At 48.9% G+C, this 22594-nt stretch overlaps 1 protein-coding gene across 2 annotated transcripts in view; it reads left to right on the plus strand.

Annotated features, from left to right (window-relative positions):
• MTUS2 (microtubule associated scaffold protein 2) overlaps positions 1-20961 on the plus strand; it is a 589758-nt gene extending 568797 nt beyond the window's left edge. For both annotated transcript variants that reach the window (XM_044249524.1, XM_044249525.1), the window contains 6 exons: positions 940-1045; positions 6732-6805; positions 9680-9778; positions 10847-10966; positions 13882-13979; positions 18043-20961. In XM_044249524.1, the coding sequence (XP_044105459.1) occupies positions 940-1045; positions 6732-6805; positions 9680-9778; positions 10847-10966; positions 13882-13979; positions 18043-18256 (711 nt within the window). In that variant the 3' untranslated portion in view covers positions 18257-20961. The remainder of the gene's footprint in view (positions 1-939; positions 1046-6731; positions 6806-9679; positions 9779-10846; positions 10967-13881; positions 13980-18042) is intronic.
• Positions 20962-22594: the final 1633 nt, after the last annotated feature.

The raw sequence follows: 22594 nt of genomic DNA on the forward strand, positions 1-22594 counted from the left end.
ATCGGGAGAGGTCAAAATAAAAATCCTGGAGCAGCCACACTGCCTGTGATTACATTCTAGAAATGTGCCTTCAGCCAGAGAAACAGGTGTAGTTCCACATTGCCAGGGCAGGGGGTGGAGGGAGTCCAAATTGCGATCTGGAGGGTAAGGTTACGGGGAGCAGGGGCGCCGAGCACACAAGATCTGCCGGCCTGTCCTGGCGCTGGGGAGAGCATCCTAAAGCTCCGGTGAGGGTCTTGCTGGGGTAGGCTACAACAACGGTGTGTTTGAGAGAGTTTCCCCAGCGGGGTCAGACAGACCTAGGCAGGATGGCCAGCTCTGCCTATTACAAGCTCTTGGCAAAACATTTCAAACCCCTCTAAGCCTCGGTCTCCTTGTCTATAAAATGGTCATAAAAATACCTACTTCGTGATGTCACTGTGAGAGTGAAGCGTAGGAACCAATAGTAGGTGGCTTAATGACCATTAGTTCCCTCCATTTGTCTTGTCCACCTGCCACCGGGTAACAGAGAGCCAACCATCCAGCAGAGGGCCCTCTTCTTTTCCTTATCTGCCATTTTCTCCATGATGGGTTTGGTAGAAGGAATGGGAGTGGGAAGGGAGTGGGGCAGAAGTTAGGCCTTGGGCAGTAAAGAGCTGGCTCAGGCAGCTGTCCCCCACTGGGAGCTGCCAGCCTCCTACAGACAGCTGGGCTGAGGCGGTGACTTCCCTGTGACCTCCTCCTGACTTACGGGGCTACCACCTCATCACCAAATCCTAGCTCCCCTGCCTTGGTGCAAGACCAAGATGGATGTCACCTCAGTGAAATGGCTTGTCCTCGACGTTTTGGTCACAGATCGCTCCACTAGTTGAATACCAACTGCGTTCTCCAAGCAGCGAGGACACTCCTGCCACCCATTCCTCCATCTCTGTGTGTAACTATAGCTGTGTTCTCCTCCAGGTAGAAGATCTCACAACCAGCCATGAGGCTGCTCTCCTAGAGATGGAAAATAACCACACGGTAGCCATTGCAATCCTACAGGATGACCACCACCACAAAGTTCAAGGTAGCTACCAGCCTCGATGTGGGCAGCCTTTTGTGGTGGGCTGTGCAAGCCAAGACGTTGCTGCCACCCTTCCTCTCTTGCTCCTCTTCCCGTTTCCCCCTCCTCTCCATCCTGGTGTGTCTTTTGTGTTGCTTCTTATGGAAAGAAGAGATGAAAAATCCAGGATCCATCCAGGTAACTATTCCTTTCCTCAGAAGCATTTACTGTCAAACTTGCCCGGATATGAGAACCCCAAGGAGCTGTGCCAGGGGACGGACACCAGCCTGGGTTCCACCTGGGAATCCCATGTAGCTGCTGTGGGCTTTCTGAGATCATTCTAATGTGTTTCAAAGCTGGAGAACCACTCTTTCAAAGTAGGCCTGGAAATCCTGTGTAGCCTTTTAAAACAAAATGGCGACCCCGAGATGGGTGGGCTTTCCCCACACTTGTGGTGTGTTCAGAGCCACAGCAGAGTCCGGCTGGATCTAGGCCTCCATACCTCATACTCAGACACCACATTCCCCAGGGAGTTCCAAATCTTTCTTTTTACACTTTTTGTAACTTTGAATGATCTTTCAATATGTAGAGGTTTTTTATGGGTCATGACAACAGTAACAACATCTACCATGTCTTACTAAGATTATTACTTTGTGAAAGAAGCTTTTTTACACCTTTGACATGCATTTCCATTAGTATATATGATTTATTTTTCAATTTCTCGCCCCACCTCACCTTTTTCCCTAGTTAACTGGTTGTTAAAGCATATTAAAAGCAATGAAATTCAATAAATAGATTAATGATTTTTAAGAGTTTGAAAGTTAACATGGAGGTTTTTTTTTAAAGATGTATTTATTTATTTTAGAGAGAGAGAGCATGAGGGGGAGGGACAGAGGGAGAGGGAGAGAGGATCTCAAGCAGACTCCATGCTAAGCACGGAACCTGATGCAGGGATCTATCTCATAACTCTGAGATCACGACCTGAGCCAAAACCAAAAGTCAGATGCTTAACCACTGCACTACCCCGGTGGCCCAACATCAGATTTTTCTTTCTTAATTTTTTATTTTTTAAAAACATATAATATATTTTTATCCCCAGGGATACAGGTCTGTGAATCATCACGTTTATACACTACACAGCACTCACCATAGCACATACCCTCCCCAATGTCCATGACCCCACCCCCCTCTCCACCCCCCCTCCCCCCAGCAACCCTCAGTTTGTTTTGTGAGATTAAGAGTCACTTATGGTTTGTCTCCCTCCCAATCTCATCTTGTTTCATTTATTCTTCGCCTACCTCCTTAACCCCCCATGTTGCATCTCCACTTCCTCATATCAAGGAGATCATATGATAGTTGTCTTTCTCCGATGGACTTATTTCGCTAAGCATGATACCCTCTAGTTCCATCCACGTCATCGCAAATGGCAAGATTTCATTTCTTTTGATGGCTGCATAGTATTCCATTGTGTATATATGCCACATCTTCTTTATCCATTCATCTGTTGATGGACATCTAGGTTCTTTCCATAGTTTGGCTGTTGTAAATATTGCTGCTATAAACATTCGGGTGCACGTGCCCCTTCGGATCACTACGTTTGTATCTTTAGGGTAAATTCCCAGTAGTGCAATTGCTGGGTCGTAGGGTAGTTCTATTTTCAACATTTTGAGGAACCTCCATGCTATTTTCCAGAGTGGTTGCACCAGCTTGCATTCCCACCAACAGTTTAGGAGGGTTCCCCTTTCTCCGCATCCTCACAAGCATCTGTCATTTCCTGACTTGTTAATTTGAGCCATTCTGGCTGGTGTGAGGTGATATCTCATTGTGGTTTTGATTTGTATTTCCCTGAAGCCGAGTGATATGGAGCACTTTTTCATGTGTCTGTTGGCCATCTGGATGTCTTCTTTGCAGAAATGTCTGTTCATGTCTTCTGCCCATTTCTTGATTGGATTATTTGTTCTTTGGGTGTTGAGTTTGCTAAGTTCTTTATAGATTTTGGACACTAGCCCTTTATCTGATATGTCGTTTGCAAATATCTTCTCCCATTCTGTCAGTTGTCTTTTGGTTTTGTTAACTGTTTCCTTTGTTGTGCAAAAGCTTTTGATCTTGATGAAATCCCAATAGTTCATCTTTGCCCTTGCTCCCTTGTCTTTGGCGATGTTCCTAGGAGGATGTTGCTGCGGCTGAGGTCGAAGAGGTTGCTGCCTGTGTTCTCCTCAAGGATATGGATGGATTCCTTTCTCACATTGAGGTCCTTCATCCATTTTGAGTCTATTTTTGTGTGTGGTGTAAGGAAATGGTCCAATTTCATTTCTCTGCATGTGGCTGTCCAATTTTCCCAACACCATTTATTGAAAAGGCTGTCTTTTTTCCATTGGACATTCTTTCCTGCTTTGTCGAAGATTAGTTGACCATAGAGTTGAGGGTCTATTTCTGGGCTCTCTATTCTGTTCCATTGATCTATGTGTCTGTTTTTGTGCCAATACCATGCTGTCTTGATGATGACAGCTTTGTAATAGAGCTTGAAGTCTGGAATTGTGATGCCACCAACTTTGGCTTTCTTTTTCAATATTCCTTTGGCTATTCGAGGTCTTTTCTGGTTCCATATAAATTTTAGGATTATTTGTTCCATTTCTTTGAAAAAGATGGATGGTACTTTGATAGGAATTGCATTAAATGTGTAGATTGCTTTAGGTAGCATAGACATTTTCACAATATTTATTCTTCCAATCCAGGAGCATGGAACATTTTTCCATTTCTTTGTGTCTTCCTCAATTTCTTTCATGAGTACTGTATAGTTTTCTGAGTATAGATTCTTAGCCTCTTTGGTTAGGTTTATTCCTAGGTATCTTATAGTTTTGGGTGCAAGTGTAAATGGGATTGACTCCTTGATTTCTCTTTCTTCTGTCTTGTTGTTGGTGTAGAGAAATGCAACTGATTTCTGTGCATTGATTTTATATCCTGACACTTTACTGAATTCCTGTACAAGTTCTAGCAGTTTTGGAGTGGAGTCTTTTGGGTTTTCCACATATAATATCATATCATCTGCTAAGAGTGATAGTTTGACCACTTCTTTGCCGGTTTGGATGCCTTTCATTTCCTTTTGTTGTCTGATTGCTGAGGCTAGGACTTCTAGTACCATGTTGAATAGCAGTGGTGATAATGGACATCCCTGCCATGTTCCTGACCTTAGCGGAAAAGCTTTCAGTTTTTCTCCATTGAGAATGATATTTGCAGTGGGTTTTTCATAGATGGCTTTGATAATATTGAGGTATGTGCCCTCTAGCCCTACACTTAGAAGAGTTTTGATCAGGAAGGGATGCTGTACTTTGTCAAATGCTTTTTCAGCATCTATTGAGAGTATCATATGGTTCTTGTTCTGTCTTTTATTAATGTGTTATATCACATTGATTGATTTGTGGCCAACATCAGATTTTTTTAAAGATTTTATTTATTTATTTATTTGACAGAGAGATCACAAGTAGGCAGAGAGACAGGCAGAGAGAGAGAGAGAGAGAGGGAAGTAGGCTCCCTGCTGAGCAGAGAGCCAGATGCAGAACTCGATCCCAGGACCCTGAGATCATGACCTGAGCTGAAGGCAGCGGCTTAACCCACTGAGCCACCCAGGTGCCCCCAACATCAGATTTTTTAAAATTTATTTTTTTAAATGTTCTTTGAAAACCACAAAGCCCACTGTGCGACAATCAGTACTCATGTTTTGCTTCCCTCAAGCACCAGCCCCACCATCTCTGGGATTTATTTGTATATGAAAAAGTCCATGCTGGAGGCAAGGAAGAGCACGTCCCTGAGAACTACTTAAATGTATTACCTATGTCCTGCGAGCATGTCTCCCACTTAGAGTACCAATCCCCACTCTTGGCTGTACATTGGAACTACCTGGGGATTTTTTTTTTAATACTGATATGTAAATCCCACTGCAGAGATGCTAATTTAATTACTTTGGGGTGCAGGCTAGGCATCAGGATTTTTTAAATCCCCCAAGATGATTCTAACATCCAGCCAAATTTGAGAACCATTGTTTTTGAGCACAGTATTAAGCATGGGACAAAATGTCATGACCGTAAAATAGTGAAATTTATTATAGATACTAGTGATGGTTTATACCATCTCCTGAGTAGTTACTAGCTTTGATCTTGGGTTTTTTGGATCATCTGAAAGTGTCCTAAAATCCATCACTGCACTGTAGGAAAATGGTCTCTGGAAAGGGAATATGAATGGAAATAGTGCAATGAACTGCAGTGTTTGTTGCCTTTTGCTTCTATATTTTCATAAAAATAAACCTGGTAGGGTTTTCTGGTGAATGAAATCTCACTTAGATACCACATCCAAGTCATTTAAATGTCAAGGGAACATAGGCATATTTAATGATAGATAAGAAATTTATTACTATGATCAGGGCGATGCTTTCGATGACTATTAAAACTAATCATGTAGACAGAGCCAAGTGGACCAGAAGCCTACATGGTTTTATGTCAGTGAAATCAGCACAAACTTTTTTTTTTCCCCCAAATGTAAATTTCAGCTATAAACAACTGGATTTCTTAGAGACTTTTGCCATCCTTACTTAAAAGATTTGGGTCAGTGGAAACCACAAAGTCTTTCCTAATTGCAGCTCATGCCAGCCAGAATGATAATTGCTGGCCTCCAGTGCTCTCCTGTTCTAAGCATGTGATCCTGGCTGATTAATGGGACCTTTCCTCCATGCAGTTATGAGATGAAAACAAATTGCTTGTGTAGTTAGAATGAGATGCGCTTCACCCAGCTAATAAGATTCTTTCCATCTGGAGGAAAATAGAATCCACTCACTAATAACTCTTATATGACATCTCTTTCTGCCTAACTTGCAAATTATTACTGGAATGACACTTTTCACAGCATAGAATTGTTCCCAACTCTCCAAGAGGAACCAGTCCAATTAGTCCTTCCTTCTGTCCAAGTGTCTTAATATCAATTCTTTGCTCAAGCAAATCTTTGAGATCTGTGGTTTCCAAAGTGTGGCCCAGAGGCCACCAAGGTGTCCTTGCAGATGCAGCCCTGGCCCCCTTCACACAGCTATTCCCCAGCAAGCCCAGGCTGGCAGCATGGCTGCTCACAGCAACACGCTCCCTGGAAGGCCACCTTCTTCAGCCCCAGATTGCTGCATCATGGTGGAAAGGGGAGTGATTTAACATTGATGACCCAGCTGTTCTACCTGAGGAAAACTTGGAGAATGACAAGTATCGTGGAGATAGATACAGATAGATACAGAGTGGTGTAGAGCAGGTTGAAAGAATGGGTGTGCATGTGCTCGTAAGCACAATTGTGGCTTTTTTTTTTTTTTTTTTTTAGAGGGAGTGGGAAAGGGGTGGAGGGAGATAGAGAATTTTAAGCAGGCTCCACGCTCAGCGTAAAACCCAATGTGGGTCTCGATCTCATGATCTTGAGATGATGACCTGAGAGGAAATCAAGAGTTGGACTCTTAACCTAATGAGCCACCAAGGTGCCCCTACACAATTGTGTTCTGTCTGCTTCCCTCCCTCATTTCTTTCTTCTTTCCCTTCTTTTCCTTCTTTGTCCTAGTCTTTGCATTTGATTTCCAAGTATGGAGCTATTGGCCAGTGTCCCTTATTTACCTACATCCTAAGTCTGGCAGAGTCTTGTTTGATCCTTTTCAAAAGACCAACTTGACTATCTGATCTCTTCTCTCCAGAACTGATGTCTACCCATGAGCTTGAAAAGAAAGAATTGGAAGAAAATTTTGAAAAGCTGCGGCTGTCCTTACAGGTTAATATTCATTCTCTTAACTCTGATATCTAGATAAATGCCGACATTGACCCAGCATCTGCTGTGTATTGGATTCCATACTAAGTGCTGGAATATAGAGGTAAATGGGACAGACTCCCTGCTCTTTGAGAAGTTACTGTCTGCTCAGACAGTTGTGACCTGAACAGTGACAGACAACACAAAAGGTAACACAGATGTACACCCCATGAATGATACCATTAGTGAGCACACAGGAGTTCCAAGACACTGCTCCCCACTTGCCATGCTCAGAGGGGCACCTGAGCTGTGTCCAAACGAAAGGGAGGACTTGAGGAGGAGAACATTCCAGGCAGGGGGAATAAAGGGGTCATTCATAGCATATGTTCTGGGAATTATAAAAGGGGCTTTCTTTAATCACCTGGAGGTGGGTGAGATGAGAAGAACCTTCTTTGCTTTCCACTGCCCACCTGCAGAAAATGTGGGTCTCAGAGGCCAGGGAGCTGCCTGGCTTCCTTCTGACCTCTACGGGGAGAATGACTGCTCTCACCAGTCACGTGCTTCTCCCTCCTTCCTTCTGGAGACCTAGGCCACCGCCACCCATAGGACGGAGCCGCCTAGGAAGCAAGGGCAAGGTCTGTGGCCTGGCTTCCATTCCCAACTAAGGTTGCCTCAATTATAACAAGATTATTTGTTAATTATTAGGAGCACTCACATCTGGAAATTATGGAAGGTGATGACTAAAACTGTAAGACAAAGGTAGGAATTTTGCTTCTTTGAGGGCGTACTTTCCCCTGGCAATGTTCATTGCACAGAGCCTGATCTCCAAGAAAAGAACCCAGGATTGTGGAGCTAACCAGCGTCACAGCTACTGAATGTACTATGCAAAAGTTTTAAAATGGGCAACCACCTGCTGTGAGCCCCCCCACCCCATCCCCTACCTCTCCATCCATCTGTCCGCTGATGCTTCTGCACTATGCCCGTGCAGTCCTCACATGGCTCAGCTGCAGCACCTAACCCCAAACTGCCTTCATGTGCCCCACATCCCATACCATCAGATGCACTCCCTGCCAGGACATAAACCAGGACCACACCGTGATGTAACAAACCCCTCCAGTCCCAAAACCAAAAAAAGTGAGAGTTTTCTATCACATATGAGTCTTCATTCTGCCACTAACATTAAATTGTCATGAACTGTACAGAGTTTGGTTGTAACGCTCCATGGGCAGAATTCATCTGGGTTGTTTGGTACAGAGAGGATGGGATTGTTTAAGCCAAAATTTCTGGGCTTCTGGTGGGTAGCGAAACAGGTCCAGGGATAAGAGATGTGAGGCTTTGAGTTTAAATGCCCAGTGTACCTCCTCCTAGTAGCTTTGAAATCATGGACAGTCACATAAGCTCTGTAAACCTTGCTTTACTCATCTGTAAAATGGGTGCGATAACAGTACATTCCTCAAGGTGTGAGCAGATTAAGGGAAGTAACGGATGTAAAGTGCAGAGCATTAAGTTGGCTCACAGTAGATGTTAGTAAGGAGCTGCTGTCGCTGTCGTAATAGTTTCAGCACTGTTACATTTACTGCTGTTACTGTCACGCCACTGGTTAATTCCTGAGTGGCCTTTGCTATGCTGGGTCACCAGTTGGGCCTTTCTGCCTCTCCACTGGACTCAAAGGAGCCACCCCAAGCTGAAAAACAGTCTCTTCTGCCTGATTGCTGGAGGGCACCATTGTGTGCCTGTGGATCTATTTTGAGTCCTGGTGAATAAGGCAGAAAAAACACAGTTTGACATTTTAGATCCATCCCAGGGGGCGTTAGCCAGATGCATCTTTCATTGTTTGGACAGCGTGGACAAGTTTGGTGTGGGAGCTGGGTAGTGGTACAGCTGTGTGTCGTCCCATTCTAGAAGATGACCGCACCGCCCAGTGACTGTGCCAGACCCCAGCCGGGGTTGCACTGGGCTGGGATTTACATTCCCCAGCTCCCGTGTGTGTGTGCAGACCACCCATGACAACTCTGTCGCCCTAATGCACCAGACTTTGTGTTTAATGACACTGTGGGGGCTTTTTTCTTCAAAATGAAATCAGAAATAATTGGAAACAAACAAACAAACAAAAAAGGAAATAAAGAAAGAAGGAAAAGAAAAAAAGAGGAAAAGCACCTGCCAAAGATGGTTTGCTGAACAGGGTCCTCTGGCGAGATAGAGAAAGTAGGCAAGCCAGGGCTTCCTCCAGGACGGGGTTTTTATGTGGGATTACATAATTTACAATACCTTGCTCTTAAAATGAGGGAGATGAGGCCATTTCTGTTGTCCGAAGAGTTCCTGGGGAGACCCTAAGTCCCTTCATTTTAATGTCACAGAAACAGTGCCGTGGGGTGGAGAACTTTGGGATCCTCTGTGCAATCGAGGCACCATCTAGCATTGCGAGAAAGCCCACTGCCTGGCATCCTTTGCTGGCGGCAGTGATTAGGCGTTGCTGGGGTTGCAAGGGAGGCTGAGGGCTGTTGCACCTGCCCCAGCAGCCAGGGCAGGAAATGGTTCCTCCTCGGACTCACTATCATCTCAGCCTGCACACAGAGAGCTGCCCCATGGCTGGTGTGTTGCCTCCCTTCAACAAGCTGCCGATTTGGAGAGGAAGGGCAGCACACTCATGTTGGCAGGAACCTTGAAGTCGAGACACCTGCTCTGAGTTCTCCCACACCCCAGGGTCAGGACGCTTCATGTGCAGCCTCAATGCCACGTGACGCCCTCTTGGTGACGCCCGTGGGACAGGCGATCCAAGCAGCCTCTGATCTCTTGACCCCGCAGAGAGTGCGCCAGGCCGGGTAGCCCTCCCCTCACAGCTGCCCAGGCCACTGTGTCTGCGGTGGACTAAGCTGGGCTTCTTGTCATTCCCTGCAGGACCAGGTAGACACGCTGACCTTCCAGAGCCAGTCTCTGCGGGACCGAGCCAGACGCTTTGAGGAGGCTCTGAGGAAGAACACGGAAGAACAGCTGGAGGTAGTCATGCTCCCCAGGCCTCTTGGCTCCCAGGGGGGCTTCACCCCGGGAGTCCCCACAGCGGTCTCCCCTGGAGCGGACCTCTGTGTGGATCTGTGGCCAGAGTGACAGCCGGCCAGAAGAGGTCCCTGTCAGTACCCTGTCTGTGTCTCTTCTGACACAGAAGACAGCTGTGGGTTTCTCCAGTGACATGTTATCTCTGCCAGATGGCACACTGCTCCCCAGCTGCTGTCCCGGAGCTCCTGGGAGCTCTGCACCCCAGCTGGGACCCCCCTCCTTCCGCTCCATTCTCCCCCAGCTTTGGTTGTGCTGGTACAGGGGCACCACTCACACCTGCCTTAGTAGGGGGAGTGGAGTGGTTTCCAGAAAAGCTGGCAAAACTCCCTCCCACTGATGGAGGGTTGCCAGATAAAATATGTGACACCCAGTTAAACTTGAATTATAAAGAGGTGAATTTTTTTAGTATAAGTATATCCCATGTAATATTTATACTTTAAAAAAAAGGTGGTTTGTTGGGAACTCTTGACTCAATGTCCTATATTTTGTTGTTGTCGTTCTTGTCATTATACCCAGCAACCTCACTATAGCATTTCTTTTTCTAAAGTGCCTTTTCTGCTTTTTCAACTACTTTGCTCCTTTCCCCTGCAAGGATGCTCCCACCCCCACTCTGCATGGGCCCAGGGGAGACCTGCAAATCACAACTTGTCTGGTGAATCAAGCAGTCTGGTTCCATGTTAAAAGCTAGTGATGAATTTAGACTTTTGACCCCAGGGGTTCCCATTGGGGGATGGGCTGGTAACATCCAGCCCTCCCCGAATCCAAACTTTTTGGTGGATGATAGCTTTACCTCTCTCATTCCCCAGGGAGCTGGATTTCTCCTAGCATTTCCAGTGGGAAACCAGTGAGCATCTTTATCAGGGAAGGCTGTGAGTGGGCTCACATTCACACTCCATTGCCTACCAGGAAGCTTGCTACAGAAGGCTAGATTTTGCTGAATTCATGGCACTGGGGAATACTGGGCTTTTGCTGGGCCCCCTGCTAAATAGCCCTCGCTCTCCGCTGTTGTAGATCGCATTGGCTCCCTATCAGCACTTGGAAGAAGACATGAAGAGTCTGAAGCAGGTATTAGAGATGAAGAATCAGCAAATACACCAGCAGGAAAAGAAGATTATTGAGCTGGAAAAACTGGTGAGTCAGCCTGCCTCCTTGGGAGAGCCCCAGTAACCTGAGTGGTATGCCGTGTGGGCCTCACAGACGTCCTCACTCACTGTCTGCAGAGGCTGGGCCCTTCCCTGTCCATCCCTTACACCTGAGCAGAAAATGCCATGGCCAAGTCTCAAGACCTTTCTTAGGAAGCGAGGAATTCTGATAAGGAATCCGAGGTGGCCTGGCACTGCACACCTCCATCCCCCATCCATCCCTCCTCCCCTGGCGGACTGCTGCTTCCTCCCTCCTCTCTGCGAAGGACAGGACGGGTGGTAAGCCAGCGTTAAGTGCAGCATCACGGAGGTGTAGGCCAGGAACTGCACAAAGCACTTTAAGTCTTTGTTCTTTAACCCCAGACAGCAATCCGCTGGAGCAGGGACCATCCAGAGGCTCCTTTCATAGATTCAGGTGCAGATGGAGGTCTAGGCAGAGGGCGTATCTCACCCAGAGGTTGGGAGTCCAGGCCCAGGCCCCGGTGCCTGGTCTCATAACCCTCTACCTCCCCTTCAAGCTGGCTTCCGCAGAACTAGAAAAGGCGCCCCTTTGGGGAAACGGAGCCCCCCCTGAGCTCACTCCCCTCCCCGGCAGGCACAAGGGTGGTGCAAAAGCTAGAGCTGGAGACAAGTCATTCGAGGTTGGTAGCAGAGCAGCCACCTTGCAAGGAGACACCATCTTGAGGCGGAGGTTGGCCTAAGGCTCTCCGATAGACCTTTGTCCCCTTTTTTACTGTTATATTTAAACATAACTTGATGCTATAAAAAGAAAAGACATGCATTATGAAAATTAGAAGATAAACAGAATCAAGAAAATTAGAATATGTTTCCAAGTGCTGTTAGTACTTCCCAGAACTTTTCCTTGGTACTGTGGACATGCCCCACACAGGGAGAACTTTGTATCCTGCTTTCTCCCAGCCAGCAGATCTTACTTGCCATCTCAGTCACGGATCATCTCATCTACTTTGTAAAGTTCCCTGCTTGTGTCTGAACTATCCCTTGAAGCTGAATTTCTCAACCCTGGAGCCGGTCTAGATGCACCTGTTGAATTCAGTTGTCATGTCCCTTTTAATCTAGCGCCCCCACTCCTTGCAGACGTCTCATACCGCACGTGCTTATCAGGTAGGATGGGGGCAGACAGCAGTATGGCTGCCACTAACCAGCTTCCTGGGCCGTGGTGACCCTGTGGTGCCTCCCAACAGCCCAGAGCTTCCCAGCAAGGTCCGAGCCCTGTCCTTCCCAGCCAGGCCCACACAGGGACTGACGACCCTCCAGGCTGAGCCGTCCGCATTCAGTTGTCTAGTCCCCCACAAACTTTAGGGTTTATTTGGCTGTTTTTTGCCAGAATGTTCCAGGCATTCTACAACCATGCATGACTTCTCCTTCCAGAAACCTTTCTAGGCATAAAGCAAGAAGCAGTGTAATCACTTCCCATTTCCTGGGAGCAAAGATGAAGGCTGTAGAGAAGTTTGTGGGACAGAGCCCAGCCCTTTGGCTCTGACCCCTAGTCCTGGTCCTGGAAGGACGACAGTTCTCCTCAAAGATTAAGACCCAACAGTGAATTTGTCATTTTCTCTTCAAGAAATAATTTATTTCTGGGCGGCTGGGTGGCTCAGTTGGCTAAGCAACTGCCTTCGGCTTAGGTCATGATCCCGGAGTCCCAGGATCAAGTCCCGCACCAGGCTCCCTGCTCAGTGCGGAGTCTGCTTCTTCCTCTGAACTCTCCCCTCTCATGCTCTCCTCTCTCTCTCTCATAAATAAATAAAACCTTTAAAATAAATTAATTATTTATTATTTATTTCTGAATTTATCTTAGAATGGAACTGTACTTCCACAAGGTCCTAAGGGACACACAGACAGAGAAAAAGGCATAAATTGCAGGAGAAGAATAGCCATGGAAAATGTTATTTTTGGATCATATACCAAGCCCATCTCAGGCTTCAGGTTCCTGGCTGCCCATACCCTCAGAAGGAAAAAAATGTGTCCACGTTATTTATATTTCTATCCCTCCGTTAATTCAGAATGTCATATCGAGCATACACTCCGGGGCCCGGGAGGCCGATGCTATGCAGTTGACTTCAGGAAGAACCAGGGGCCATCGGCCACACTAGGTCCTGATGGTGTCCACTCACGTCTGACAACTTGTCTCTGACTGCAGGAGCACACATATGTAAGAAACATATTCCAGGGGCACCTGGGTGGCTTAGTCAGTTAAGCGTCTGCTTTCGGCTCAGGTCATGATCCCAGGGTCCTGGGATTAAGGCCCGCATCGAGCACCCTGCTCAGCGGGGAGTCTGCTTCTCCCTTTCCCTCTGCCTGCCACTCCCCCTACTTGTGCTCTCTCACTCACTCTTTTTTTCAAATAAGTAAAATCTCTAAAAAAATGTATTCTACACAGGAACCTGATGGATACACACACACATATATGTAAAAAACATGTATAGCTAAAATATGAATAAGAAATACTTTTACTATATAGAGTGCACTCTGATATTTTCTGTTTTATTTTGCTTAAAAAAGAAATGCTACTCACGTCTGTCTAACTTGACTAATACATTGCAAACTGCAGTTTGCAAAGCACTGTTTCTTTTTTTTTTTTTTTTGAAGACTTTATTTATTTATTAGAGAGAGAGAGAGAGTAAGTGTATGAGCAGGGGGAGGAGCAAAGGGGGAGGGGCAAGCAGACTCTGGCTCAGCGGGGAGCCTGACATGGGGCTCCATCTCATGACCCCAAGATCATGACCTGACCCAAAATCAAGAGCTGGACACCCAACCCACCGAGCCACTCAGGTGCCCCACAAAGCACTATTCTTGATAATCCTCCAAAGGTCAGAAGCCAAGGGCACTGGTCTTTTATCTTTGTCGTGGCCTCGCTGAGAACCTCTTATACTGCTTTCTTTGTAGGCGGAAAAGAACATTATCTTAGAAGAAAAGATCCAAGTTCTCCAGCAGCAGAATGAAGACCTCAAAGCAAGGATTGACCAGAACACCGTTGTCACAAGGTAGGTGGGCCTGGGTGTCTGAGCTTAACAAAGCACGTATCACCTACAACGCGGCTTTGCTCTTGAGCTCCTGGGAGGGCTCTGTGTTTATTCCGGCATCCACTGCGTCTCATTCCTCTGAGCTGGGAGGCTTCCCCCAAAACAGGCTCTTGACATGTTGCATAGGAAGACAAGAAGAAAACATGCCGCAGGGACCACGGGGCCTCGGCTGCCGAGCTGTGGTCCTGGGGCAGCCTGGTCATGGCAGTAAGGACGGCAGGGAGTGACCAAGCCAGCGAAGCCTGCAGCCGAATGAAGCTGCTCTGAGGAGTAACCCCGTTCCCATCTCCATCCCCTGCTCTGCGGGGCTGCAACCTTCCAGGAAGGATGCGGAGGTCCTCCCCTCTGCTGTCAGAGCGAAGTCAAGCAGAGTCTGGGCTTGATCAGCCAGGTGCAGCTTCCAGACAGGCTTCAAAGCTTCTGTGGTTCCGGTTCCAGACCACTGCAGTCAAGCAAGTATTGCAGTGAAGCCATCCAATGACTTTTCCCCCAAATGAATGGTTTCTCGGTACAGCGAACAGTCACATTTACACTATCCTAGAGTCTACTAAGTGTGAAATTCCGTTATGTCGAAAGAAGCAACGGACACACCTTCATTTAAAAATACTTCATTGCTAAAAAAGGCAAGCCATCATCTACACTTCCAGTGAGTTGTTACCTTTTTGCAGGTGGATGGTCTTGGCTCACTGAGGATGGCTGCTGACTGATCAGAGTGGGGGCTGCTGAAGGCTGCGGGGGGCGGAGGGGTCTGTGCCAGTTTCTTAAAACAGTGAAGTTTGCTACATCGCCTGACTCTTCCTTTCACCAACCATTCCTCTGTAGCGTGGGATGCTGTTTGGTAGCATTTAACTCACAGCGAACTTCTTTCTAAACTGGGGTCAATCTTTGAAACCCTGCTGCTGCTTTCTCAGCTAAGTTGATGTTAGATTCTAAATCCTTTGTGGTCACTGCAACAGTCTTCACGGCATCTCCGCCAGGAGCAGATTCCAGCTCAAGAATCCACTTTCCTGGCTCATCCACGAGAAGCAGCTCCTCGTCCGTCCAAGGCTGATCATGAGATGGCAGCCGTGCGGTCCCATCTTCTCGCCCCACTTCTAACTCTAGTTCTGTTGCTGTTCCCACCACCTCTGCGGTGACTGTCTCCGCGGATGCCCTGAACCCCTCCAAGTCCTCCAGGATGGTGGGAACCAGCCTCTCCCAAGCTCTGGTGAATGTGGATATTTTGACCTCTTCCCATCAATCATGAATGTTCTTAATGGCATCTCGAATGGTGAATCCTTTCCAGAAGGTTGTCAGTTGTCCAGATCCATCAGAGGAATCACTGTGTATGGCTATAGGCTTACAGAATGTTTCTTAGAGACTAAGACTTGAAAGTCAAAGTTACTCCTAGATGGATGTTGTGTCAGTGGGCATGACAACAACGTTCATCTCGTACGTCCCCGTCAGAGCTCTCAGATGACCGGCTGCGTTGTCAGTGAGCAGTTGCATTCTGACAGGAATTTTTCTGACAGGAATTTTTCTCAGCAGTCGCTCTCAACAGGGGGCTCTACATATTCGGTAAAACATGTAAACAGATGTGCTGTCACCCAGGCTTCGTTGTTCCATTTCTAGAGCACAGAGTAGGTTAAGCGTCATTCTGAAGGGCCCTAGGATTTTCGGAATGGTCAGTGAGCCCCGGCTTCAGCTGAAGTCACCAGCTGCACTAGCTCCTAACGTGAGAGTCAGCCTGTCCTCTGAAGCTGTGAAGCCAGGCACTGACTTCTCCTCTCTAGCTCTGAAAGTCCTCGACAGCATCTTCTTCCAGTAGAAGGCTGTTTTGTCTACACTGGAAACCTGCTGTGGTGTGTAGCCGCTTTCATCGCTATCATAGCTGGACCTTCTGGAGAACTCGCCGCAGCTTCTCCCCCAGCCCTTACTGCTTCACCTTGTACTTTCTGTTACGGAGCTTGTTCTTTCCTTCAACCTCATGGACCAGCCTCTGCAGCTTCAGACTTCTCTCTGCAGCTTCCTCACCTCTGTCAGCCCTCCCAGAATCACAGAGACCTAGGGCTTTGCTCGGGGTCAGGCTTTGGCTTAAAGGAAGGCTGGGGCTGGTTTGTTCTTCTCTCCAGACCACTCGAACTTTCTCCGTATCAGCAGAAATGCTGTTTCACTTTCTTATCATTTGTGTATTCACTGAAGCAGCACTTTTAATGCCCTTCAAGAACCTTTCCTTAGCACTCCCGACTGGGCTGCCTGTTTGGCACAAGAGGCCCCAGCTCTCAGCCCATCAACGCTCTCAACATGCCTTCCTTACTAAACCCTGGTTTAAAGGGAGAGACATGCCACTCTTCCTTTTACTTGAACCCTTAGAGGCCACTGTCAGGTTACTCGCTAGCTTAACTTCAATATCGGGAAATAGGGCAATACCCAAGGAGAGGGGAGAGCAATGGGGAAAGCCTGGTCAACCAAGCGGTCAGAACACACACATTCATTGGTTAAGTTTGTGATCTTGTACAGGTGCAGTTTGTGGCACCCTAAAACAATTACGGTAGTAACCTCAAAGATCACTGACCACAGATCAGCCTAACAAATATAACAAGAATGAAAAAGTTTGAAATATTGCAACAATTACCAAAATATGACTCAAGAGACGTGAAGTGAGCCAGCGCTGTTGGAAGCTTGGCGCCAACAGCCATGCTCTCCCGAGGGCTGCCACAAACCTTCAACTTAGAAAAAAAACAGTGTCTGCCAAGTTTCAGTAACGTGAAGCCTGGTACCATGAGGTGTGCCTGCATTTTGTCCAGGAGGACAGAGCCCTCTCCTCGAGCCCCACGCCCAAGCCCTGGCCCACTCCTCAGCTGTACTCCTTATTGGATCCACGTGGGTCACTGGGGGAAGCACACACTTGTGCACACACTTACACACATCCTTGTGCTTCCTGTCACACACATGCACACTCATGTGCACGTGCTCGGACTTGCACAGTCATGCTCCCTCGAATGCACACACGCTCTTGTGTGTACCCCCCTCCCAGGCCCCACGCATATGTTTTCACACATTCACACACATTGCCCTACAGCTGAACTCAGGGTGTTGGCAGCCCATTCCCATCCCAGAGGGTCATAGGGGAGACCATGTAAGGGAAGCAGGTCTTTCCCCCCACTTTGGCAGGAGGGCCGGAGCCTCTGCTCTACCTGCGCCACTGTACCTCCCCAGGAAATCACAAAGGCACCCTGGTTCAAAGAGCCAGTCCAGGCTTGATCCAAGTGAGCTGGCTGCCCAAGCTAAGTTCACCAGCTGCAAAATACATAATGAGCTTCGCCCTCTCGGTTCCTCACAGGTGCTGTCATTTATAAAAAAAAAAAAAATATGACAAATCGAGCAACTCACACTTCATGACAGATGGCATGGATGCCTTGATTCGTTTTTCATTTAGCACATCCTTTTCTCAACAAACATCAACTGAGCATCTATTCTGTGCCAGACACCCAGCTGGACGCTGGGGATTCAAAGAAGGCAGCTCTGGTCCCTGTCCCCGTGGGCTCCCAGTCCAGCAGGCGGGCAGGTGCACAGATCAGCCTTTGCAGCCAGGGAAGGCAGTGCTATCATGGAGACCCCAACCAGGGGCAGGGAGGCCGGGAGGGGCCCTGAGGCGGATGGCACTGTCCCGTGCTGTCCTCGGTGTTGACTGCCACTCTCTCCCAGCCTCCTGGCGGCATACCCACACCAGCTCCCCACCTCCCTACTTTCCTCTTCTGCCTTCAGCATTTGCTCTGCCCAGTGGACAGCTAGCGCCTCCCCTGGTGGGGCAGAGGGACGGGGAGTCTATTGGGAGCAGATGTGTTCCTGGGACAAGTGGAAACCATGCTTCGGCCCATGGCTCTTGGTCTCCGCAGTCCCACTTGTCCCTGTCCTCCTGCAGGTGCCTACCGCCTCCTACCTTGCCCCGAGCCCACCGGCATGGTGAATCTCACGATCAGTGTCCCCCCGCCCGCCCCTGCGCAGGATTGCTACCTGACTGTTTCTTGTTCTCCTCACGCAGACAACTGTCAGAAGAAAATGCTAATCTCCAGGAATACGTCGAGAAAGAAACCCAGGAGAAGAAGAGATTGAGCCGAACTAACGAAGAGCTGCTTTGGAAGCTCCAAACGGGGGACCCAACGAGCCCAGTGAAACTCTCCCCCACGTCCCCCGTTTACCGTGGCTCCTCCTCAGGGCCCTCCTCTCCCGCCAGAGTCAGCACAACACCCAGATGACGCCGCACCACGCAGCCTGCGGGAGCCGTGGCTCGCGCAAACCCAGAGCTTCCACCCCGAGGGAGTCATGACCCGGGGCCGGCCCGCGGCGGGCCCTGCGCGCATGCTCAGTAGCTGCACAGCTGCGTCCTAAGCAAAGTCCTCTTCTGATCCTCATATAAGACTGCCCTGGTGTTGGCACTTAGGAAAGCGTAAACAGTAGTGTCTGGTGTGCAAACGTTTGACCGTAGTTAGAGCCAAAAGAAACTCCCAGCTGTTCTCGAGCAATGAACTCTCACTGCAGAATTTCAGGTTAGTTACAAATAGCTCAGTTTTGAATATACATTGAATAATCATGTGTACTGCACCGATCTGTGTGTATATTGAGATACACGTATATACACATGCAGCGGTTCTGAATTGCATTTTTTTATAACATGATGTGCTGACATATTTTGGTGAAGGTCAGCAGTTTTCTAACTTGTGCCTAAGAATTATTGGGATATGAAAATGCATTTCTATCTAGCTTCCCAGGAATATTTCTACCCAAAATAGAAAAAGGAAAAAAAAAAAGATACAAAGAAGAAGCGCCTTTCCGCCTACCACGAAGTGGTACTCTAACACAAACACCAGCGATTTGTGAACGGTAACTGCCTTTGGAACAGTCTGCTTCTTAGTCAACATGATGTGAGGTCACTACTATTCCATTCGCGAGTTTTGATTATTAATACTCCTGTCGTGAGTGCCTAAAGGACAGCAGCAGGAAGCCCTGAAGGGTTTAGCAGTTTTGCCGATGATACTCACGACAGCGAATCACCCAGTCTTGTAAACACAAGTTTTTGCTTTTTTCCTAAGTGGCATCTTGGAATCCATCATGAAGCTACTACACCCTCCGGAAAATATGGAGGAACATGACCTTCTGGAGTGAGGGTGAGGATGACCTTGGAGTTGGCCAAGACCGTCCGCGCTCCATCCTCCAGAAGGGAAATTGCTGATAGGATCTGTATTCGGACGGAGCACAGAGTAGGAAAGGGTCCTCCGGGATCCGCCCCGGGGTGCTCTGATGTGATTCTCTAAATGGTCATCCCACCATAAGATGACCCACAGGCCCCCATTTCATAGGCAACCAGCCTCCCATCAGTTTGGTTCCATAACCCAACCCTATCACTGTACTCTGAGATGGCTCAGGGGTTCTAGCAGGGGCTTCCAGAACACCAACCCTTCCATCCTGGGATCCATTCCAAGCTGTGCTCGACCATCACACGACCTCCCGCAAAAGCCAGGCGTATTTTCTGCCTGATGACCAAGCAGTACCACAGCCGACAGAGGTCCCTTCTTAGGCCCAGGAGGTTCTTCCCAACAGAGGAACCTGATGGAAAGGCCAGCCGGCGGTCCCTGGCTCCTGGACTGGCATTTGTCTTGGAAAAGGTAGACGTAGAATGTGAACGAACGCTCTCCCCGTAGTGCTGTGGTATGGTAGGAGCATGACACACAGAGAAAGACGTAGTTTTAACAGTTGATATGGTGACGATAACGATGCCTTTGTTTCCTGTTTGCGACAAAGACCCCGCACTTTCTCCTGACGGCCCCTCAGAATGGTCCCGAGCACAGGGCTGCCTCCAAGCCTGCCTGAGGCAAGCAGACTCATGCAGGGATGCCCCATGTGCCAGGGCCCCAGAGCCAGGAGGCAATGGCCCCACAGGAGGGGCCACCTTACCCCGGGGCCCTGCCTGCTCGGCTCGCACGCGGCCGGCCGGAAGACAGGCCCGGTCTGTGTTCCTCGTGTGAGTCAAGGTTGGGCTTGCTGGCCTCAGGGACATCTCATTTCTAACAAACCTCCAAGGGTCTTTGCCCATCCTCGGGACATACACAGTAGATCCCCATTGAAGAAACATGTCTCTTTTCCTTTAGCAGCTCTGCATGGTGTTGTGATGTTGAGTTGGGCATTCCACTAGAGTAGATCATGCCACGTTGACTAAATACACAATTATTGATTCTATGAGCAGGCACCGCCTTTGAAAACGTCGCTTGGCGGTCACTCGGCTCCGCCCGGGAGGAACCACTTGGACACCTGCTAAACGCAGTTACACAGCAATACAGAAGTCAGTGTTATGTTAGAATGTGCTACCGTGTGTTAGCCTATTGCAGTCAAAGTCATAGTGATGTTAGAACTAAGTAACCCCTCACTGGGTGAACTGAAGTGTTGCCCTCACCAGCCCTGCCCTTCGGTACTTGAGCTAATTCCCACATTGCCCTGGCTTCGTTCCTTCGTCGTTGGCACCCATCACGTGTTGCTCCTAACCTCAAACATGGGGGGACGGCAGACGCTGTGTCCCATCCTCACAACCCCTGCCCCCCACCCCGCCCCACACACGATTAGGACCCGGACCTCTCTCAACATGGAAATCTCCCGGCCGTCCTCCTCCTGGGCTGGAGTGGTTTCTACAGACCTACGCTGTAGCCTCCCCACTGCCTAGGACCCACCAACCCTCACCAGCCTCTTCCTAGTGTTTGGGAGACATGTCTGAGCCCTGCAACCACCCCTGCCCTCCACACACTGGATGAGGTTCCGGGGTGAGGGTGGGGGAATGTCCGCGGAGGGGAGGGAGCTGATGGGCTGGCCCACTTGGTGATTATTGGAATGGGGTCACACCTTATTTATCTGGCCCCTGCAGTTTCTGTGTTGCATATTTGTGTTTGAAGCATATTAAAATGAACTTGAGGGACCTTCTGTGATATGCACTTGATGTACCTGTCAGCCTGGCCCTCTTGGGCTCCAGGAAATTGAGGCTGGGGATCCCAGGCAGGGAGATGTTTGGCAGGCTGTGTTCCCTTTCTGCGTGTGTCAGGGTCAGCTGATGGTCACCAAGAACCCCTCTCCCCAGACACAGCAGGTCCAGGGGCCCTGCAGCTGTCTTCCAGCAAAGACCCCCAGCAGCCCTGCCCTGTACTCGGGAAAATCTCAGAGGCTCTGCTTGGCAAGGTCATCTTCATGGCCTGGGGCATGTTCCCGCAGGAACAGGGCTGGAAAAGGACACAAAAGACTGAGGATAGTCCCCTCACCACTGATTTCAAAATCAGACCTAAACAGATCTATGGTTCTGCCCCAAAGAGAGTATGATGTGTCCTAAAGCCTGTCAGTTTTATCTGGATCATCACAGATCTGTCTCTCCAGTGACAACGGCCACTGTCATGCAGTTTCTTATCATGAGCTCTTTCCCCAAGCCGAGGGGCTGGGGCCTGGGGTGGGGGGAGCACAGGATCCTGGGGAGCTCTTGAGTAGTTCCCCCAAATGCGGGCGGGACACCTCTTTCTACCCGAAAGCACTTGCCCGCACCCCTCCCCCGCCTCAGGTTGGCCAGCTGACCCTGCAGTGTCCACGTGGGCCTGCCCCTTCCTGGGGCTCCAAGGGAGACCCCGGGTTTTGCAGGCATGTGGGAGACACAACTACTCTACAGAGACCCCAGCAAGCCCATCCTCCGGAACAGCTGCCCAACAAGGGACCCCATACAGGCGATAGATCATGTCAAGTCACTTCAGGATGTGACAGGACCACCGTGGTTCCCCTCTGAACTACCCACGCCTTCAGATGGTTGATGCTGACTACCTGTTGATTAACGATCTTAATCGTCATCAACCTATCAAACCTTGTCAACCTGTCCCAAACTGTTTTTTTTTTTTCCCCTTTCGGGGTGTCTTGTGTCTTCCACTTTTATAGCCATTACTTTCCACTGTCCTTCCCCCTACACACGAGGGAAACAAGGTGCCCAGCAGCACCTCCACTTCACCAAAGTGAAGTGACTCGCCCGCTGGCACATGTAGGAAAAGAGGTCAGCGCTGGCTTCCTCCTGCCTGTAGAGAACCCCAGCCCCTCCCGCAGGTGACCTGCAGCAGGCAGAGGAGATCTTTGAAGACAGCTCACTCAGCGCCCTCCTCTGTGCCCAGGACCCTGGTATAGCCCGCCACCCCCGCAGGGGCGATATGGACTGGCGCATCAGGAGGGGAGTGGTGGAGGAGTTAAGTGTGGGTCGATACCTCAAAGCCGGACACTTGCTGCCTGCTATTGGAGTTGAGAGCTGTTCTCATGGCTGGTGCCCATGATGCAGCATGCGTATCCTGCTGTCAAGTGGCAACTCGGGGACCACACCCTGTTATCGCGTCCATGGTCCTCAAGGGTCAGAGTCCTGCCTGTTGGAGAGTTTGGACCCCCAGTCTTAAATAAACAAAGCCACCACCAAAGGCTGGGAGCCTTTCCTGGGTGTTCATTCACTTAAATTGGCAAAATCTCTTTAAACTTCCTGAAATAAAAACAGGGCCACCCAAGGTGTCCTGAGCACCCCACCAAGCTCGGGTTCTCCC

This window comes from Neovison vison, chromosome 5 (genome assembly GCF_020171115.1).
Source record: "Neovison vison isolate M4711 chromosome 5, ASM_NN_V1, whole genome shotgun sequence".
Classification (NCBI taxonomy): domain Eukaryota; kingdom Metazoa; phylum Chordata; class Mammalia; order Carnivora; family Mustelidae; genus Neogale; species Neogale vison.